This window comes from Urocitellus parryii, chromosome 4 (assembly GCF_045843805.1).
Source record: "Urocitellus parryii isolate mUroPar1 chromosome 4, mUroPar1.hap1, whole genome shotgun sequence".
Taxonomy (NCBI): domain Eukaryota; kingdom Metazoa; phylum Chordata; class Mammalia; order Rodentia; family Sciuridae; genus Urocitellus; species Urocitellus parryii.
Window position 1 is genome coordinate 184,827,300 of NC_135534.1, and position 21,243 is coordinate 184,848,542.

A 21,243-nucleotide genomic window follows, 5' to 3' on the forward strand; every position below is an offset into this window, starting at 1 on the left:
GTCTAGAGATATTTTTGGCTGTCACAACTGGTGTGTGTGTGTACGTGTGCATGTCCACACTACTGGCATTTAGTGCTAAGGATTCTGCTAAATATCCTATAATGCATAGGATGGCCCCCTACAACAAAGAATCCTTCAGCCCAAAACGTCAACAGTGAAGCCTCTGAGAAACCTAGCTTATAAAAATTAGTTTTACATGTTTTTGAACTCAAAAGTAGTTCAAATAGATCTTGTCAGAATTCTTTAACAGATATTAATACAATTAGACCAGTTTTGTTTCCTAATGAATAAATTATACTTTATAATTTGGATTCATTTTATCAGCAGTAAGTATTCAATTTTGTAAACTAATTTCAGAATTCAGGAAAGTTTAAATTTTCACATGTAATTTCCTCACATCTTGCCTTTCCTCATTGATTCAAAGTTCTCCCTCCTTCTATTCCCCATTTTTTCCTGCTCTGACCCATTTCATTAGACTAAATGCACTGACCAAAAGCAAATATGATAAGCAAATTTAAAATATGGATAGAATCTGTCTTTTTGTGAATCACTATTTCCTTTTCTTTATAGCTTTTCTAAAAATAAGCTTTAGGCAGAAGTACCCAAGCTTATTTCTACAGTATTAAAATGATCAAATTACTTGTAGACTCTGATATGACTAATTCCTTTCTGTTGGAATTGATTTGTTTTAAGGTGACTAAAATGCTTGATTTACTGTCTTAAAAATAATCTTGGCCAGGAGCCCTAGTGCATACTTGTAATCCTAGCTGGAGGCTGAGGAAGGAGAACAGCAAGTCCAAGGCCAGCCTGGGCACTTTAATGAGATACTGTCTCAAAAAAACAAACCAAGCCAAACCAAACCAAAAAAGGGGCTGAGGATGTAAGTCAGTGAAAAACAAAAACAAACAAACAAATAAACAAAACAACTTTGGTATTTTACACTGCTGCCCTACTGGTTTTAATAACAAATTATACCCCAGAATGATACCGAACAGACACTTGTCTTAGAGATGTAAGACAATTATATAATTATTTCTTATAAGTTCAAGGATGAAACATATTTTGTGAAATTTAAGACTGTTAAAGTATTTAAAAAATTAGGAAATAATATCAAGTTCTTCCCCTAAATTCACTATACTTCCAAAGAAGGCAACCTATGAAAAGAATGGAAATTCTTTCTTATAAGTTCAAGGATGAAACATATTTTGTGAAATTTAAGACTGTTAAAGTATTTAAAAAATTAGGAAATAATATCAAGTTCTTCCCCTAAATTCCCTATAATTCCAAAGAAGGCAACCTATGAAAAGAATGGAAAGAATTGATTTAAACATAAAGATATAAATAAATACAGGTTTTTCTTCTTATTATTTAGTCTTACTAGAAAGCATGCTAGTTTAAAAAACTTTCTCTTGGGCTGGGGATGTGGCTCAAGCGTATGCGCGGGGCGCTGGGTTCGATCCTCAGCACCACATAAAAATAAAATAAAGATGTTGTATCCACAGAAAACTAAAAAATAAATATTAAAAAAATTCTCTCTCTCTCTCTAAAAAACAACAACAACGAAAAACTTTCTCTATAGGAACTTCCTTAAAAACCACAGATGAAAAGTATTTTAACAAGTCTACTCTTCCATGATAAATAATAAAATGTAGAAATCTGTTCCAATTTTCCTGTTTTAAACATTGAGTGTTCATGATAGTGCTTCTGACATCTGGGAGAATGCTTGGTTTAGAACAGGCATTCAAAAAAAATTGTTAAATAATTTTAAACCAATGGTTAAATATTTAGATAAAAATAAAAAAACAAGGAGAGTTTCTCTTCCAGCACATACTCCCACGCGGCTGTTACCTACCTAGCAGCTGATAGTCTTTGTATTTTCATTTTCCTAGTGCCAACATGATCTGTTGGCATGTCAAATAAAACGTGCCAAACTCGACTTTTCTTTTTACCCAGATCACTCCTTCTTTCCTAGTTCTCTTTGCGATCATAATGTTATTGCTCATTCCTCCTTCCCTTGACAAATTATGCTTCTTTTGCTGACTTTACAGGTGGATATGACCAGCCCTATTCTGCTCCTATGGCACCTGGGCCTCTATTCCTGCTGCTCTTGGCTTTCACTATCTTTTTCTTGGATGGGTGAAGATTCTCGGATTTTCCCTGTCTCTAGTGTTCTCACCAAATTTCTTCCCTTGTTGCTTGACTCTACCTCCATCCTCCGCAAAACAACCCGGGTCTGCACAATGGTCAAGAATAAAGGATTCTGACTCTGATAGGCCTGAGCGTAATGTAGCGATTAATCTGAGGTTTAATTATAGGGCCAAATCACTTGTTTTACTGCCTGCTGTTCAAGGACTCAACTTCTTTTTCAACCTCACTTCTCACTTCGTTGTCTGACAAAATACCTCCCTCCTTCACATAACTTCCAGATCCCCCCCCCCCCCCAGCTTTTAAAGTACAACTCTTTTGTCACTCAGCCTCTTCTCTGGAATCTTTCTCTCACGAACTTTGACTATTTTCTTGCGTTAAAAACATTTTTTTTCCCTGTTGGGAAAGAGCAACTTTCATAAGACAAGAATGTTGTTTTATTTTGTATATCTAATAAGTCACAATGTGACTTGAAATGGGATTGCTCAATAAAAGGTGAATGACATCAGTTAACATAAAGAAATGTGACCCTGAGTGTCTCCCCAGCTTCGCTCATCGGCGCTTTCTCTCGAGCCTGGCACGATCAGGTTCAGCACCAAGAGGACACTGAACCCTTATTAGGAGAATAAGGCAGCCGGCTCGCCGCGTTCCCGCGTCTGAGACTCCCGGACGCGCAGCCCCGCCCCTCGGCGCGCCGCCCCGGGCTCCAGGGCGCACGCGCAGGCGCTAGCCGGCGCGGCGGGCGCGCGGCCGCGGCCGTCCCCTCCCCCACTCCCACTTCGCTGGAGGGGAATCGGTCACCGCGGCTGCTCAGGCCGCCGCGGTCGGTCGTAGCCATGGACTCTTCGTGGGAGGATCTGACGCTGGCCTTCTCCCGCACGTCCATGTTCCCCTTTTTTGACATCGCCCACTATCTGGTGTCCGTGATGGCGCTGAAGCACCGGCCCGGTGAGTGTGGGCGCTGCGGACCCGCCCCCTCAGCTTCCAGTCGCTGGGATGACGGCCTCGGTCCAGGGGCAACCGGGAGCCGCTGTCCGGGAAGGATTTGATAGTCTAGTGGGAGGGCGCCCTGAAACTGCCTGGCTGACCCCCCCTTTAGTACAGAAGGGAAACTGAGGCCGGGAGGGCGGAGGCCAGGTATTAGACCATGGAGGCTAGGCGCCGCTTCCGTGGCTTGCGGGGTTGGCTGGGCTCCGGGGCCGGTGCGGAAGCCGCTGCCGCGCGGTCGGTCTCCTGGTGGTACCAGCGCTTCCCTGGAAGGTGTTTCAAAGTCACCGGAGAGCTAAGCTCCCAGTCCCCGCACGTCTCCGACCTCGCCTCCGGGAGTAAACAGGTGGTCCTTGCCTGTTGGGAAAGTTGTGCAAACACGTGAGCCGCAGGCCTCCCCGGAGTGGGCACACCGAAGTTCCCCTTAACGCGGTGTCCTCCTTGACACCTGCTCAGCACGTTAGGATGAATGCCAGAAGCCAGTGATTCCTGTTTTCATTGTCACTAGTGACTTTTGTACAAGTGAGAGTCGCTGGACATCTAGTTTCACACGACTCTGTGCAGTGGGGATGTGGTCTTGTGGTTTGAAGACCTTTGGAGCTGTTAACCAAGGAGCAGTATTTCTATTTTCTATCTTACATTCAGGATATTTGCTCCTATATTGCTTTACTTTTGTTGTTATTTCACCTTCCCTTTATGTTTTGTGCATCTCTTCTTTTTAGAGGCCAAGCATTTCTGTCCGTTTTCCATGTGTTCATACCATCTTTAATCCGCCTTGTTCTACAAATAGTTGATGAGTGAAGATTTGAGGCTGATGCTGTATCTCTCCTAGGTATTACTGGTTGTCTCAATTTTTGGAACTTAGAGTATTTTTTTTTAAAACTTATATTGGAGTTTGTAACTCAGTCTGAATCAGTTGTTTGGTAGAGATTTTGACCTGGATAAGGGGAGTATTACTATACTAATTAATGTAGGTTAGATAATCTCTATAAGATACTGCTTCCTTAGTCTAAAAGGAAGTACATTTTGTTACTGCCCCATACTCAGAATATGATATTTTCTTGCATTGGGTAAAAGATTCTCAAAGTATGGTTGAGGAATCCATAGGATTCTCTGACACTAACTTGTTAAAATTATTTTCACAATACTATTCAGATATTATTCATTTTTTCACTCTGATTTTTTTACATGTGTACAGTGGAGTTTTCCAAAGACTACATGACTTATAAATTGTGATACTGTAAGAGATTGAAGAATATGAGTATGAGAATCCTGCCAGCTGTTTTCTGTTTGAAGCCAGACATTAAGGATTTGCTACAACAGAAAACAGTGTACTTTTCTCATTAATTGATTTTAGCTTTGGAAAAACAGTCATTTTTCATAAAGAATCTGTTAACATTTAGTGCATTTATTATTTTTAAAATGAATATAGAACTCCCCCTCCCTTTTTTTTTTGGTGGTGGTAATAGGGATTGAAACCAGGGCCTTGAAGGTGTTAGGCACTCTACCATTGACCTGTGTCTTTAGCCCATAAAGAACTATTTTGAAATTCTCTCAGTTACAATTTGATACTTGCAACCCCCATGAACAAAAGTTCTTTGGGGTTCTCAAGAAATGTTTGAAGGGCTGGGGTTGTGGCTCAGTGATAAGCTCATCTGGCATGTGTGAGGCACTGGGTTCTATCCTCAGCACCATATAAAAATAAATAAAATAAAGGTATTGGGTCCATCTACCCCCCCCCCACACAAAGGTTTGGAAGTCAGTTATTTTTAAAGGTCTAATTTATATATAGTATATTTTTTTTTGAGAGAGAGAGAATTTTTAAAAAATATTTATTTATATTTTTTAGTTTTCGGTGGACACAACATCTTTATTTTTGTGTTGCTGAGGATTGAACCCAGTGCCCTGCGCATGCCAGGCGAGCTTGCTACCGCTTGAGACACAATCCCAGCCCAGTATATATATATATATATTTTTTAAAGAGAGAGTGAGAGAGAGAGAGGGAGAGAGAGAGAATTTTTTTTTAATATTTATTTTTTAGTTATTGGCAGACACAACATCTTCGTTTGTATGTGGTGCTGAGGATTGAACCCGGGCCGCACGCATGCCAGGCGAGCGCGCTACCGCTTGAGCCACATCCCCAGCCCCAGTATATTCTTTTTTAATATAAAAATTTAACATTAGCATATATAAAATATATTAATTTAAATATAAAGTTCTAAGATTTTGAAAATAGTCTTATAACCACCATTACAATCAAGATGTAGAACATTTTGTTCACCTACCCCAGATTTCCTTCTGCTCCTTTGTAGACAGTCCTCCTCCAACTCCTGGCAACTGTTAATTAGCTTACTAATTTTTAGTGTATAAAGGGGTCAGAGTCCCCCAAAATCTGAGAATTACTTGGATAATTGAATGCTAATATAGTGTTATATAGAGAGTAACAAATATTTTTTTCTAGTACCAGTCCTTGTAAAGAGGTAAAAATGATAGAATTCACATGGGTGTACCTGTTTATACTTTCCCTGGAAATATGTTAGACTCCCTATTTCCTTTGACATTGTTGACTATTTTCAGTCCTCAGTACCTTGTCATTTTCATGATCAGAAAACAGTTTTCATTTGCTTTTGTCAGGGTTACTAATGAGTTTATACTTAGGTTTATTGAACACTTGTATTTCATGGCTGTAAGTTTCTTAATATCTTTTGACCATTTTTTTTTCTATTGGGTTGTAGGTTGTTGTCTAATTGTATTGATTTTCTTTATGTATCATGGGTGTTAATTCTATTTATGTATAGTAAAGCTATTTTCCTTATCTCAGCAGAGTGGCTAATTGAATTTGTTTTCCTCTAAGACCTTTATTAATCCTCTAGACTGTCTGTAATTTTGCTTATTTTCTTTATTTAGCCTTTCAGTTTTTCTGAGTTACTGAAATCCTTCAAGTGAATTCTTTTTGGCTTAAGTTTGTCATAGTTTTTTTTTTGTTTGTTTGTTTGATTTTTACTTGTAGCCAAGAACCTTGTATTTTCTAGCCTCTATATTGAGGAGTATTGATATAAAGTGTTTAATAGTGGTGATTATAGTGAGTAGCTTTGTTCTCATGATTTTAATGAGAATATTTTTAAAGTTTCATCAAATGTGATGTTTTACTGTAGGGTTTTAAGAGGCATAGTTAACAGTTTTATTTTAATCTTAACTTTCTAGATTGTCCCTATATCTTTATCACCATCCTGGTGGAGAAGGTGACAAATTTTATTAATGTTTCCCCCCCCCCAGAAATCCATTGAGATGATCATTTGTATTGGTTTTTCTATTTAAAAATGTAATGGGCATTGTAGCTTAGGCTTGTAATCCCAGCAATTCTGGTGGCTAAGGCAGGAGGATTATAGGTTAAAAAATAGCTTGGGCAATTTACCAGGACCCTGTCTCAAAATTAAAAAGAACTAGTGATATAGTTCACTAGTAGAGCACCCTGGGGTCAATCACCATTACTAAAAGGGAAAAAAATGTAGATATTTAAAAGGATTTAAAAAATGATGAACCATTCTTATATTTTAGGAATAAACTTGTTTGATGTATTTAGTTTTCAGGAATTTTGATTGCTAATACTTTATTTAAACTTTCTGTATTTATGTTTATAATGGGAATTTGCCCATCAAATCTTTTTCTACTTTGGGTATCAAGATTATGCTGTTTTTGTAAACTAGATTGGGAAGCTTTCCACTATTTTATATTTATTATTTATTTTTAGCTCAAGATAGTTTATTTAATAGGCATTCCCTATACTTTTTTTTTTTTTTTTTGGAGAGGGGGTGGTACTGGGGATTGAACCCAGTGATGCTTTATTATTGAGCCATGTTCCCACCCTTTTTTATTTTTTATTTTGAGACAGGGTCTCGATAAGTTGCTTAGGGCCTCATTGAGTTGCTGAGACTGGTTTTGAATTTTCGATTCTCCTCCATCAGCCTCCTGAGCTGCTGGGATTACAGGCATGCATGCACCACCATGCCTAGCTCACTACTTATTCCTAGGTATTTGTTTTAGTCAACTTTTTCAATGCTGTGACCAAAATATCTGACAAGAACAAATTTAGAGGAGGAAAGTGTATTTTTGCACTGATTATTTCAGAGGTCTCAGTCCATAGATGTCTGACTCCATTCCTCAGAGACCAGGTAAGTCTGAATAGGAAGAGTGTGGTGGAGGAAACTTTCACTCAGGACATGGCCACTAATAAGCAAATAGACTCCATTCTCCAAGGACAAAATATATACCCAAAGACACTCACAGTGACCCACTGCCTCCAGCCATACCACCCTATACCTGCCTAAAGTGACAGGTAGTTAATACTTATTAGGATTCATCATGGTGTAGGTTAAGACTCATAATCCAATTATTTCACCTCTAAGCTTTTTGTGTTCTTACACATGAGCTTTTGGGGAACCATGTTTATATAAACCATAAACAGTATTCAATAGACATTTAAAATATGAAGCTGTTTCTTGGTCCATTTTAATGAGTAAATCTTTTTTTTATAAAAAAAATCAGTCTTAAGTCATTTTTGGCAATTTACATTTTTCTCAGGAATCATTTGTTTCCTTTAGATTTTGGAGTGTATTGGAGTAAATGTGTACATTATTTCTAGAAAATTTCTCTGGATTCGTTAGTAGTTGATTCTTTAAAAAAATTTTTAATGTATAAATATTTTTTTTAAAAGAGAGAGTGAGAGAGAGAGAGAGAGAGAGAGAGAGAGAATTTTTAATATTTATTTTTTAGTTCTCGGCGGACACAACATCTTTGTTGGTATGTGGTGCTGAGGATTGATCACGGGCTGCATGCATGCCAGGCAAGCACGCTACCGCTTGAGCCACATCCCCAGCCCAATGTATAAATATTTTTAGCTGTAGTAGGACACAATACCTTTATTTAATTTATTTATTTTTTATGTGGTGCTGTGGATGGTACCCAGCGCCTTGCATGTGCTAGGTGAGCGTTCTACTGCAGAGCCACAACCCCAGTCCTTAGTAGTTGATTCTTAAATGTTATACACTTTAATTTGACTCTTCTGGATCTTTTTTTCTTATGTCCAGTGATAAATTTTTATAGCCTCTGATTTACCTTTTTTTTCTTCTAACTCATTTAGATTAAGATATGTTTGTCCAAAAAAAAAAAAAAATTAAAGGTATAACTAAAAAAAAAAAAAAAAAAAGATATGTTTGTCCAGATTCTTGTTGGTAGCAGCAAGTAGCTTGTATGCTCTCTTTATATGTGGTCAGTAAGACTTTTTCATATTTAGAACTGAAGAGTGGATATGTGGTACTTCCAGTCCAATGCCCAGTTTCTCTTAGTTTTACTTAGTATATATATGCTCTGCTTAATTGGCAACTTTTCTTATCCCCCAGAGACCGATTGTCTAGAACTCAGATCTATAGTAGTATAATAAATCTACAATTCATGTATGTGCTGCTCTCAGGATTCTTATCTCTGTACTTTCAAACATGTTACTTTTTGAGACTTAATTTTGAAATATTTTCTATCTTTGCTAATACCTCACTCCCCAATTTTTTATCCTTTATATCTTATCATTGTAGTTTCTGCCTAGAGCATAAAAATGCTAGTGGAAAAGGGGATTAACTCTTTATACCTGAGGTTTGGAGACGGTTATACCTCATATTTGTTTGGTTTAGATTTTGAAGTGTATTGGAGTAAATGAAATGAAAGATAATTCTCCCATTTCTCCACTGTGTGATTTTTTTAAAAAAAATTTAAAACAACATTTTTTTAGTTGTTGATAGAACTTTATTTTTCTTTGTTTATATGTGGTGCTGAGAATCGAACCCAGTGCCTCACACATGCTAGGTAAGTGCTTTACCACTGAGCCATCACCCCAGCCTCCATCCACTGCGTGATTTCTACTTCATAAACAAAGATGAAAAACACAGGGTATGAATTGGATTTTTTTCCCCGTAGTTTACCTCCATTTGTCTTAAAATCAACTGTAGTTTTCCCTGAATTCTGGCATTTGATTTTCAGCTCCCCCAGTCCCTTTATCTCCTGGGCATTTTATTAGGAAGTTGTAATATGCTGCTTGGAGACTACTAGTGAGAATCCATTTTTTTACATTACCAACTTAATATATTTTATCTTGCATTTAAAATCAGTCTTTTTTCTTGTTAAATCTTCATTAAAATAAACATTTCTTCAAGCCCATATTCATATACAATTGCCATCTACTATGAGTTCTGAAAACAATCTACAATTATTTCTTCTATGCATGAAATCTATCATTGCACTCTACATTCTCTCAACATTTTGCCAATCTCTCTTAAATCCTATATAGTTCAGTTAAACAAATTATTATTATTTTTTTTAAAGAGAGAGGTGAGAGAGAGAGAGAGAGAGAGACACACACACACACACACAGAGAATTTTTAATATTTATTCTTTTTTTTAGTTTTTGGCTGACACAACATCTTTGTTGGTATGTGGTGCTGAGGATTGAACCTGGGCCGTACGCATGCCAGGCGAGCGCACTACCACTTGAGCCACATCCCCAGCCCAGTTAAACAAATTATATGGTACAGTTTTTGAAACTGTACTATACTATATTATCAGGCTCTATATTAGATGTTGAGGATGCCAGAATAAAGGCTACTCTTTTTTTTTTAATTTGTTTTAATTTGTTGAAAGCTACTCTTACAATCCTAAAGAAACCCAACTGCTCATTCTTCTTGTTTTTTTGGACAGTGTCTCATTAAGTAGAAATAGTTATCACTGGTTTTGTATACTGCAGAATATTTCTGTATAATTATAATCGTCATACATTTCTGTAATATGGGTATGACTGAACTCATTTGACAGATTTTAAAGGAATAAAATAACTTTCCTAACTCACACACTTGAGTGAATTTTAGTTCTTGTAGTGTTTTTTTTTTTTTTTGGTACCAGGGATTGAACTCAAGGGCACTCAACCACTGAGCCACATCCCCAGTCCTTTTTTAAATATTTTATTTAGAGACAGAGCCTCACTGAGTTGCTTAGTGCCTCGCTATGTTGCTGAGGCTGTTTTTGAACTCGTGATCCTCCCACCTCAGCCTCCCAAGCCACTGGAATTACAGGCATGAGCTACCGCACCCTGCTTAGAACTAGTTCTTGACTCCAGATTTGGCTAATTCTAAACTTTCTAAACCATCTGTGTTCTCTCTTTGTAGGCCCAGTGTTCCTGGTTTCTTAATATTTATAATTTAGCACTGAACTGTCTTTTGACATGTTATTAATCATGGGAGTTATTTTCTCCCATGATTTCTGTCACTTCCACATCACAAACCAGGTTCTCATTTGTTTTAGGAACTGAATTGAGGGAAAAAGCTTGTCATAGTTCCATTCTCTAATTGGTGGGAAATGAAAGGGCTAATAAGTTAAAAATTTATTACTCTGGGCATTTTGGACAGATGGCAGTGCTTGTGACAACACAGTTTTGCCGTCTTTGTGAACCCCTTATAAAACCATAAAGAAGCCAGGCATGTTGGTGTATGTCTATAATTCCAGAGGCTCAAGAGGCTGAGACAGGAGGATCGTGGGTTCAAAGCCAGCTTCAGAAATGGCAAGGCACTAAGCAACTCTGAGACTCTGTCTCTAAATAAAATATAAAAAATAGGGCTGGGGATGTGGCTCAGTGGTTGAGTGCCCCTGAGTTCAATCTCTGGTACAAAAAAAAAAAAAAAATACACACACACACACACGTATACACACATATATACTTATATGTGTATATACATATATATTTATAATTTTTAAATTATGTTTTGATAATTATGCATTTATATATACACATATATACATTTTAAAATATGTATTTTAAATTATATATATTTATTAGTACAAAAGTTAAAAAGGTACAGACCAATGAATTTTTAAAATTAGCAATCTATGTAATCAATACCCAGATAGTAATAGACCATTCACAATCTTCAAGAAGCTTCCTTTATTATATGATTAAAAAAAATGGAATAGCTTCTACCAGTATATAGGAAGGGATGTCTCAGAAATGGCAGTTCATAATTTACTTCTGTAAATTTAGAGATTATGCTTGAATATATTTAATATTTTTTTGAGTGATCTGAGATAAAATGCTGGTCAGTGAATTTTTTTAAGAATTTCTTTTTTAGTTATAAATGGACATAATACGTTTATTTTGTTTATTTTTTTTATGAGGTGCTGAGGATCAACCCAGTGCCTCACACATGCTAGGCGAGTGCTCTTCCCCTGAGCCTCAATCCCAGCCCCTGGTCAGTGAGTTTTTTGGTAGAAAGATCTCATAAAGCTAGTCAGGAGGCCAGTGTCTAGTTGACACTCTTCCATTAATGGGCTGAGTAGTTCTAGATAAGAACTTAAAACTCAGTATTTTATTTGTGCAATGAATGTGTAGTACTAGAATATCTAACTGAGGAGTTGCCCCTCTACAGGGTTCTCAGTTTGGGCTGTAAAGAGCTTTTCCTCCAAGTTAGTAAATTTAAATAATTTTAGCTTATTCTTTGGTTCCCCAGAGTGGTAATTGCTTTCTGCAGCTGATACCTATGTAATAATATTTACCTTTTGCCTTTTAACCACTTATGAAGCAAGTTTATACTGTAATATTAACTTCTCCTTGTTAAAATGACTGTGTGTTTTCTATCTATTGACTGGACCTCTAACTGATGATAGAAATCCAGGAATGGAATTTAATGTCCCACTTTCTGGTTTTCATACTTTTAAATTTTTTTTAGTTGTAGATAAATATGATACCTTTATTTTATTTATTTTTATGTGGTTCTGAGGATTGAACCCAGTGCTTCACATGGTAGGCAAGTTCTCTACCACTGAGCTATAACCCCAGCTCTGCATATATCTTTTAAAGATATCTAAAGTATTTGGTATATCTTGATTATCAGTTTTATTCAGTAGGATGTCATCAGTATTGTAGGCAAGTTTGGACTCACAATATGATTAAAATCTCAGTGTTGAAGTATAGGAGAGTTAGCATAGGCTTGAAGCAAGAAAGTGATAGTTTAATAAAATGGAGTGCTACTGCTGCTGCTGCTGCTGCTGCTTCTGTTTCTTCTTCTTAAATTGTTGTTTGTTTTTTACAAATTAATATGAAGAAAAAAGCATTTGCTTAGTAGGTGTCATGGTTTGAATACAAGGTGTCCCCCTAAAACTCCTGTGTTAATGCAGGAGTATTTGGAGGTGAAATGATGAGATTGTGAGAACTGTAACCTAATTATTCCATTCTAGTTTGAATGGACTAACTGTAGGGAGATGGAGCATGGCTGGAGAAGATGGGTCCCTGGGGTCAGGCCCTGAAAGGGAGCATCTTCTCTGAGGGGACCCTTCTCTACCACTTCCTTGTTAGCATTGAGCAGAGAAGCTTCCTTCCACTGTGTCCCCTCTGCCATGATGTGTTCTGCCTTGCTTTGGACCCAGTAAAATCATGAGCCAAAATAAGCTTTTACTTCTCTGAGTAAATACTTGTTCTTGTCAAGTATTTTGGTCACAGCCGTGAAAAGATGACTAACATACTAGATTATGAGTTGTTAATTTGCTCTGGTAAAAACACTTCATCTTAAATACATCCATTCACCAGGTCCATCTGTTTGATGTGGACCAAAAAGGCTAGTTAAGCAAATCATCACCTTTCATCTTTCAAGTCTGTTTATTGCACTTATATCTGTGGTTTTTTTTTCATTTACTTTGTTGGGAAGAAGAGGAATCTCTATAGAGTGTCTCGTTGATCTTTCTACCATAATGATTCTTACTCCACAGCTCAGAGAATCAATTTGGGGACTGAGCCAGTTGCCAAATATATAACCATTCTAGATGTGCATTAATGAACTGAGGAAAATAACCAGAGGGTGGATCTTTGTATTTACTTGGCTCAGTGCGACTCAAACTTGATCTAAAACTCCTTGAATTTTGTCACAGATAGTCTGTAAACCTTTGTTTTTGTTTTTTTTTTTTTTAGAGAATTTTTTAAATATTTATTTTTAGTTTTCGGTGGACACAACATCTTTATTTTATTTGTATTGGTGCTGAGGATTGAACCCAGCACCCCGCGCATGCCAGGCCAGCGCGCTACCACTTGAGCCACATCCCCAGCCCGTCTGTAAACCTTTGTTGCTTCCATGATTATTTTTAATAATTCTAATGGAAAAGCATTATGAGGAATGTGATATATTATTTTATTCATTTTTCTTTTTTAATATTGATTTTTTAAAATTTGTAGAATAGTCTCACAAAAGTAGAACTGTTCAAGGTACATGCATTTAATCAATACTGCCAGTTTCTTTTTCTTTTTTTTCCGGATATCTAGAACAATCTGCTTGCTTACTCCGGATCTTATCCATTTTATTTTGTTTTATGCCAGGCAGAGGTGGAAAATGGTTTTCTAAAATTTTAATTTGCATTTTTACCACTTTCTCCTAAAATGCTAGGTTAATGGTCAAGGTTCTTTCTTGGACACTGACCTTTATGGTAACTTTTCTCTCTTTTTAAGGAGATAAATTCAAGGATAAAGCAAAGTATTAGTAATACGCAGTTTAAAAATACTAAACATCTGGAGTTAAAATTTATGCAGGCTAGAACATTCTTGTGTTCCTTTCTGGAAATCATACTAACCACTAGCAAGCTGGATGTTAAATATTTAAAAAATAGCTACAGTGAAACTAAAGTTCTTAAGAATAGGGTTTTACTTTCAAGCTAAATTAGACTGAGTCCAAGAAATTAAAAAAGTCATGTTTACCATACAAAAAAACTATCTTTCTAAAATTTGTTACAAATAAGTTAATAGAACTATTGTAAACATAATCTAATGATTTTATTTTGGCCATAATTTTGGAATTTTGTAGATTTTAAGTGAGTTTACAGAAATAGTTTGGAACTTCATATTTAGCTTCCATTTTATAATGAAAATAGTCTTATTGAAACACAACCTCATTCATTCATTTATATATTATCTATGATTGCTTTCATAGTATAACTGCAAAGGTAAATGATTAAATAGACACTGTCTGGCCCACAAAGTGAAAATATTATTATCTATCCCATTACAGAAAAAGTTTTCCAGATCCTGGTTAGGGTGAAAAACTCAGGTTCCCCCTGTCATCCTCATAGGCCCTAACTACAGCCATGCATTGTGTAGCTCCCCTTTAAGTCTCTGATCCCTTTTACCCTGCTCCAGTCATACACCCTCCTCCTTGCTGCTCCTTTAGCACCAGAAGAAGCTGTCATGGGGGTGGGGGGGTGGGGGAGGAGCAGGATTTGCTCTTCCCTTACTTTTTCATTAATGGAAGTATTTTGATATTAAAGTCCATATGTGGTTATTTGTGTTTTCAACATCTTAGATTTGGTACTTAGATTTGGGTCTTCAGTACTTAGATTTGGGTCTCCATGTGATAACTTTTGCTAAGAGTTTTGGGAAAAATAGTTCTATTGATAGCATATTTCAAACATCTTTATTCAAGTTAGGACAAAAATTTTTTTTTCTCTTTTAAAGATCATTATGTTAAAAATAACTTGAACAGAATGTTTTTCACTGAAATAATATTGAAAACTGTGCAAGTAGGACTATGTGAGGAGACCACCTTATCTATTCTTTTCCTGATTTTTTTTTCCCAAATGAAATCTTACTTTCACTTATTTAAGGCTGTTAGGTTCATGAGTATTCTTTCACTATCATCTTATCCAAACCAATATGCAGCTTAAAAATAGTAAACATCTGGAGTTAAAATTTATGCAGGCTAGAAAATTCTTGTGCTCCTCTCTGGAAATTATACTAACCATTAGCAAGCTGGATGTTAAATATTTTAAAATTTTAAATTTTAAACCAACAAATGGTTCTGGGAAAACTGGAAGCATATCCTAGTCTTTCAGTAATAACTCAATAGAATTGTATTTTGGGCTTAGAGAACTGAGTCAGAAGCAGCCTGAAGGTTTCATTTACCTACCTCCTTTCTCTGTTGTAATGATGAATCTGCTGAATAGAGAAATAAGTCAGCAGAGTAATCTGCCATGTACTAGGTATAAAAATGTATTTTATATATGTTCTCTCATTTTAAATCCTCACAAGGTATGTATTATTTCTGTTTTATAAACAATGAAATTTAATTTGAGTGAGATTGAGGCCAATCCAGAGGTTATGAAACTGATAAGCAATCATAATTATTTGTCTGGCTTTTGACAATCCTTGGTAAGGGAGATTAATGGCAGTACAATTTTAATGCTTAAACTCTTTGTTATATTTCATATGTATTTTTCCATCATATGGTAAATGTTCTATATTAGTACCTGTTTCACACTAAAATGTCGTAGAGTCTCAGAATTAACAATTTTATAATGGAGATGTGATTTGTGAAAAAAAATGTATCTTAAGAAGAATGAATAAAATAAGTGTTGAGGGAAAAGGAAAGTTTTCTTTTTCTTTCTTTCTTTTTTTTTTTTTTTTTGAGTACCAGCATACTGGGCCACTGAGCCACATCCCAGCCCTATTTTGTATTTCATTTAGAGCCAGGGTCTTACTGAGTTGCTTAGCACCTCACTTTTGCTGAGGCTGGCTTTGAACTCTCAAGTTCCTCCTGCCTCAGCCTCCCAAACTGCTGGGATTATAGATGTGCACCACCACACACAGCTAGCAAAGTTATTTTGGTGGATTTAATAAGAAATTAATATTTTATGATTAAATATTTTTTGTGTAAAAGTGTTTAATTTGGATTGGTTTTAATGGCCAAAGGAGAGGTAGGTGTATTTGGGTTTGGCTTAGCCAGTGAGTGATAGTGTTAGAATAGTATCAGAATAGTACTAAGGAATGCAGAAGAGACACCAGTCAGTATTCCAATTGTGTTTTTCAGAACTAATCAGTTACCTTGGGAATGTGTTTTCATGTGACTGCTGTGTTATTTGAGTCCATTATAGCTCTCACTTAAAGTTTCTATTTTATGAATACAGCTCCATGCTAACCAGGTTATACCTGAGAGAGAGAGAGAAAAGCAGACATGCATACTACACATGCATCAGGTGGAGGAAGTGGGGACAGATGGAAGGGGGAGAAAGAGTGCATGTGTGTAAATAAACATAGAAGTTGTCTAGAAATAGTCACCCTTCATCAGAGGTGTGTGACTGAATTGTAGGAGTCGAGAGGAAGAGTCATTTTTTTTTAATTTACTTCTGTGATAGTAGCTGGTACTTTTGCTTACTATGTGCCAGGCTCCATTCCAAGTACTTGAAATGTACTCATTTCTAGTTAATCCTTACAACAATGCTCTGAGGTGAGTTACTTTTTTCCTTTTCTCTGTTTTGATGGAGTGTGTGTGTGTGTGTGTGTGTGTGTATGTGTATGAGTGAGAAACAGAAAGAGTTATTAATACAAAGAGTAAGTGCTACAGACGGGGTTTGTTTCTGAGCAGTTAAGATCCAGTCCACATTCTTAAACACACTGTATTGCCTTTCAGCCTGAGGTAGCTCAGTATGGCATTGTTCATTGTTCAGCTAGTGCTCATTAACCAAAAGGAGAAGATCAAAGGTCGTATTCATTTATTGTGTTGACCAGTATGACAATCATTCACACTGCATGGGACAGTACTGAATGGTGCTGATACACATACTCAGATAAATATCTAAAATGTGTGTGTGTGTGTGTGTGTGTGTGTGTGTGTAGGGATGTATATGACATAGTGGTAGCATATCTTATGTAGGGGTTTGTCTCTAAAAGCAGCATGACCATGTGACATCAAAATAGCTCTTTTCCAGCAATAGTAACAAAACCAGCATGGTATTGGCACCAAAATAGACTGGTAGGCCAATGGTACAGAATAGAGGACACAGAGACTAACCCAAATAATTACAGTTGTCTTATATTAGACAAAGGTGCCAAAAACATACATTGGAGGAAAGATAGCCTCTTCAACAAATGGTTCTGGGAAAACTGGAAATCCATATGTAACAAAATGAAATTAGACCTTATCTCTCACCATGCACAAAACTCAAAAGTAGATCCAAGGACTTAGGAATAACCCAGAGACACTGCGCCTATTAGAAGAAAAAGTAGGCCCAAATCTCTATCATGTTGGATTAGGCCCCAGTTTCCTTAATAAGACTCCTATAGCACAAGAATTAAAACCAAGAATCGATAAATGGGATGGATTCAAACCAAAAAGCTTATTCTCAGCAAAGGAAACAATCATAGAGGTGAATAAGAGAGCCTGCATCTTGGGAGCAAATTTTTACCACTCGCACATCAGATAGAACACTAATTTCTAGGGTATATAAAGAACTCAAAAAGCTAAACCCCTCAAAAAACAAATAGCCCAATCAATAAATGAGCCAAGGAACTCAGCAGACACCTCTCAGAAGATTATATACAATCAATCCAAAAATATATGAAAAAGTGTTCATCATCACTAGCAATTAGAGAAATGAAATCAAAACTACTCTAAGTTTCATCTCACTCCTGTCAGAATGGCAGCTATTAAGAATACAAACAACAATCAGTGTTGGGAAAGATGTGGGGAAAAAGGCACACTCATACATTGCTGGTGGGACTGCAAATTGGTTCAGCCAATATGGAAAGCAGTATGGCGATTCCTTGGAAAACTGGGCATGGAACCACCATTTGACCTAGCTATCCTGCTCCTCGGTCTATACCGAAAGGACTTAAAAAACAGCATACTTTAGGGACACAGCCACATCAGCAGCACAATTCACAGTTGCTAAACTGTGGAGCCAACCTAGATATGCCCCTCAGTAGATGAATGGGTACAAAAAAAGTGGCATGTAAACACAATGGAATATTAGTCAGCAATAAAAGAATAAAATCATGGCATTTGCAGGTAAATGGATGGGGTTGGAGAAGATAATGCTAAGTGAATTAGCCAATCCCAAGAAACCAAATGCTGAATATTCTCTCTGATATAAGGAGGCTGATTTATAGTGAGGTTGTGAGGGGCAGCATGGGAGGAATTAGATGAACTCTAGATAGGGCAAAGGGTGTCAGGGGAAAGGAGGGCATATGGGGGTAAAAAAGATGGTGGAATGAGATAGATTTCATTATCCTAAGTACATGTATAGGGCTGGGGAGATAGCTCCTTTGGTAGAGTGCTTGCCTTACGTGCACAAGGCCCTGGGTTTGATCCCCAGCACCAAAACAAACAAACCCCCCGAAAACTAAGTACATGTATGAAGATATGAATGCTGTGAATATACCTTATATACAACCAGAGATATGAAAAACTGCTCTATATGTGTAATGTGAATTGTAAGTCATTCTGCTGTATATATAACAATACAAAAAAACAAAACAAAACAGGCAGTCAACTTGCTTAGACTTTTGTTAGAGGCTTTGTCTCATTCTTTGGAAGTGGCAATTTCAATCTCAGTTCATTTAATTTCCTTAAGACTCTGAGTTTGTTGTATGTAGGTGTCCTTTGAGGCTACCCTGAGACTTGTATAGGATTCATACACACAAGTAGAGGATTCAGTTTGTGGTTCTCTTTCCTCCAAAAGTTCCTCCCACCTCCATCTCCAGGTATGACTTGTTATGCTCCTTTCTCTGGTTCTGTTTCTACTGTACTATTTTACAACTGTGGCTCACTCTCAGGGCAAGTGCCCCTCTGCCAAACGTGCATACAAAGGGGCACTCAGCCATGTGCTAATGGATTCTACTTATATGGACTCCTTTTTTTATTTTGAAAAATCCTGGCCACATTTTATTTTTTGGAATTGTGGGTTATACTATTTTCATTTTTATTTCTGAGCACATGAATTTATCAATTCCCATACTTGTTAAACACAAGTATGTTGATGTTATTCTTCTGAATGCATTGTACACATTTTGGTTCATTGTCTTGATTACTAATGTTGAAGACTTTCTTTTTTTGGTATGTTTCTACTCACTTATGGTTCTGTTTTGTGACTTGCCCATTTTTCTTTTGTTTGTTGACTTTTCCTCATAATTTGTTGTCATTTGCCTTATGTATGTTGAAAAATATTTTATTCCAGTCTTTTGTCATATAAAAGTCTTAATTTTTTATTTTTTTGAGCAGTACTAGGGATTGAACCCAGACAGTTGATCATTGAGCTATATCTCCAGCCCTTTTTAGTTATTTATTTTAAAAATTTGAGAGAGGGTCTCAACAAGTTGTCTAGGATGGCCTTGAACTTGTGATCCCTGTTCCTTAGTCTCCTATGTAACTGGGATTACAAGAATGTGCCATGAATTTTGATGTCTTATCTATAAATCATGGCTTTATTCAGATTAAGTACTTTTGTTTCTCTGCCTGCATTGCTTGATTAAAAAAAAAATCAGGAATGTTGAATTTTTGTGAAGCACCTTTTTCTGTCTGTCTAAAGGAGTGACCATAATAATTTCCTTGTGTAATGAATGAAGATTAATGAATTTCTAAATACTGAACTTTCCTTTAATTCTTTGGATAAAATCAAAATCAATTTGACCACCAGGCGTGGTGGCGCATACCTGATGGCTCAGGAGGCTGAGGTGGGAGGATGGCAAGTTCAAATTTTATAAAATGCTTCTATTTCTCTGGATGAACCGGTTTACTTTATTTTGTTATGTTTTTTGTTTGATAATTTCAAATTTACAGAAAATTTTGAAAATTTTCAACCAATTTAGAATAATTGGTTAAGAAACTCTTTATATAAGTGGGGGGGGCATGGGCAGAATATGAACTCTAAATAGGGCAGAGGGGTGGGAGGGGAAGGGAGGGGGCATGGGGTTAGAAATGATGGTGGAATGTGATGATCATCATTATCCAAAGTACATGTATGAAGACACAAATTGGTGTGAATATACTTTGTATAAAACCAGAGATATGAAAAATTGTGCTCTATATGTATAATATGAATTATAATGCATTCAGTTGTCATATATAAATTAAAAATATAAAATAAAAAAGCAGACTTTCCACCACGGAATACTGTCTTTATGATGAACGTAAAGAGAGAAAAGGCTGAAATCCACCCCTACCCCCAGCCCCTCAGTGGACATTGCATGAATCCACAACATGATGGCCACAACGCTCCTCTCGCTTCCTTAAAGGAGGATACGATGGTATCAGGAACCTGTGTGGTGTCTGAGGAGGGGAATTAAAAAAAAAAAAAAAAGAAACTCCTATGTACACTTTAGTCAGATTAATCTACTGCTTACTTTTGGTGCTGGGGATCCAAGTAGGGCCTCACACGAGTCAGGCAAGTCTTCTGTTGCTGAGTTCCATTGCTTCAGACCCTAGTTTTTTTCTCTTAAGATATTTAATCTGGAACATGTCATTGGTCTTTTTATTGTTTTTCTTGACATTTTAATTGTATAGGTCAGTTTTTGTTTTTTGTTAGTTTTTTTCTTTCTTTGTTTTTTTTTCTTTTTAATTCAGAATATCCTCAACTTCGGTTTATTTGGTTAGATAAATTCATTACTTATTTTTGCTAGTAAAATGAAATACCACAGAAGTGATGGTATGTTCTCAGTGCATCATATCTGGAGTCACCTGATGTTGTTTACATTGATGGCTGCAAGGCTTCTCCACTCTAAATTTATTACTTCCTTCAGTAATTAGTAAGTATTTTGTTAGGATTTATTTTGAGATGGTGTTAATATTTGCTCTTCATAAACTGTTCACCTTTGTTTCTTGCTTGTCATGTTGAAAGCTTAGTTTGTTTACTTCAGCCTCATATTTTCTAAAGTATTTAAGATTATAAACTTGTATTTTTTTTTGTTTGTTTTGGGGATGCTGGGGATTGAACCCAGGGCCTTGTGTGTGTGAGGCAAGCACTCTACCAACTGAGCTATATCCCCAGCCCTAAGATTATAAACTTAATACATAATTTGACTTATGGTCTGGGAATACTTATAGTAGGATTTGGAATGAAAGGAGACTAAATCATCTATTACCAGGAAGCTGGCAGTAAGAACCTGAACAGAGAATTTAAAAGTGCCAAAAATCAGTCATTTTACAAAATGTGTTCAGTCTTTTTTTTTTTTTTTTTTAAAGAGAGAGTGAGAGAGGGGGGGAGAGAGAGAGAGAGAGAGAATTTTCCAACATTTATTTTCTAGTTCTCGGCGGACACAACATCTTT

At 36.5% G+C, this 21,243-nt stretch overlaps 1 protein-coding gene and 1 non-coding gene across 3 annotated transcripts in view; one reads left to right on the forward strand and one right to left on the reverse strand.

Moving 5' to 3' along the window:
- The first annotated feature begins 2,846 nt into the window (after positions 1-2,846).
- Tmem38b (transmembrane protein 38B) overlaps positions 2,847-21,243 on the forward strand; it is a 66,584-nt gene continuing 48,187 nt past the window's right edge. Inside the window, exons 1-2 of one of the 2 annotated variants that reach the window (XM_077797071.1) lie at positions 3,008-3,093; positions 3,855-3,964. Coding sequence is in view for 1 of the 2 variants with exons in the window: in XM_077797072.1 (XP_077653198.1) it covers positions 2,982-3,093 (112 nt within the window). In the remaining variant the exon portion in view is untranslated. Of the gene's footprint in view, positions 3,094-3,854; positions 3,965-21,243 lie in introns of both variants that reach the window. The other variant, XM_077797072.1, reaches the window with a different exon arrangement.
- On the reverse strand, positions 20,890-20,962 carry Trnav-cac (transfer RNA valine (anticodon CAC)). The gene has a single exon. It is a non-coding gene; the product is annotated as a tRNA-Val (tRNA).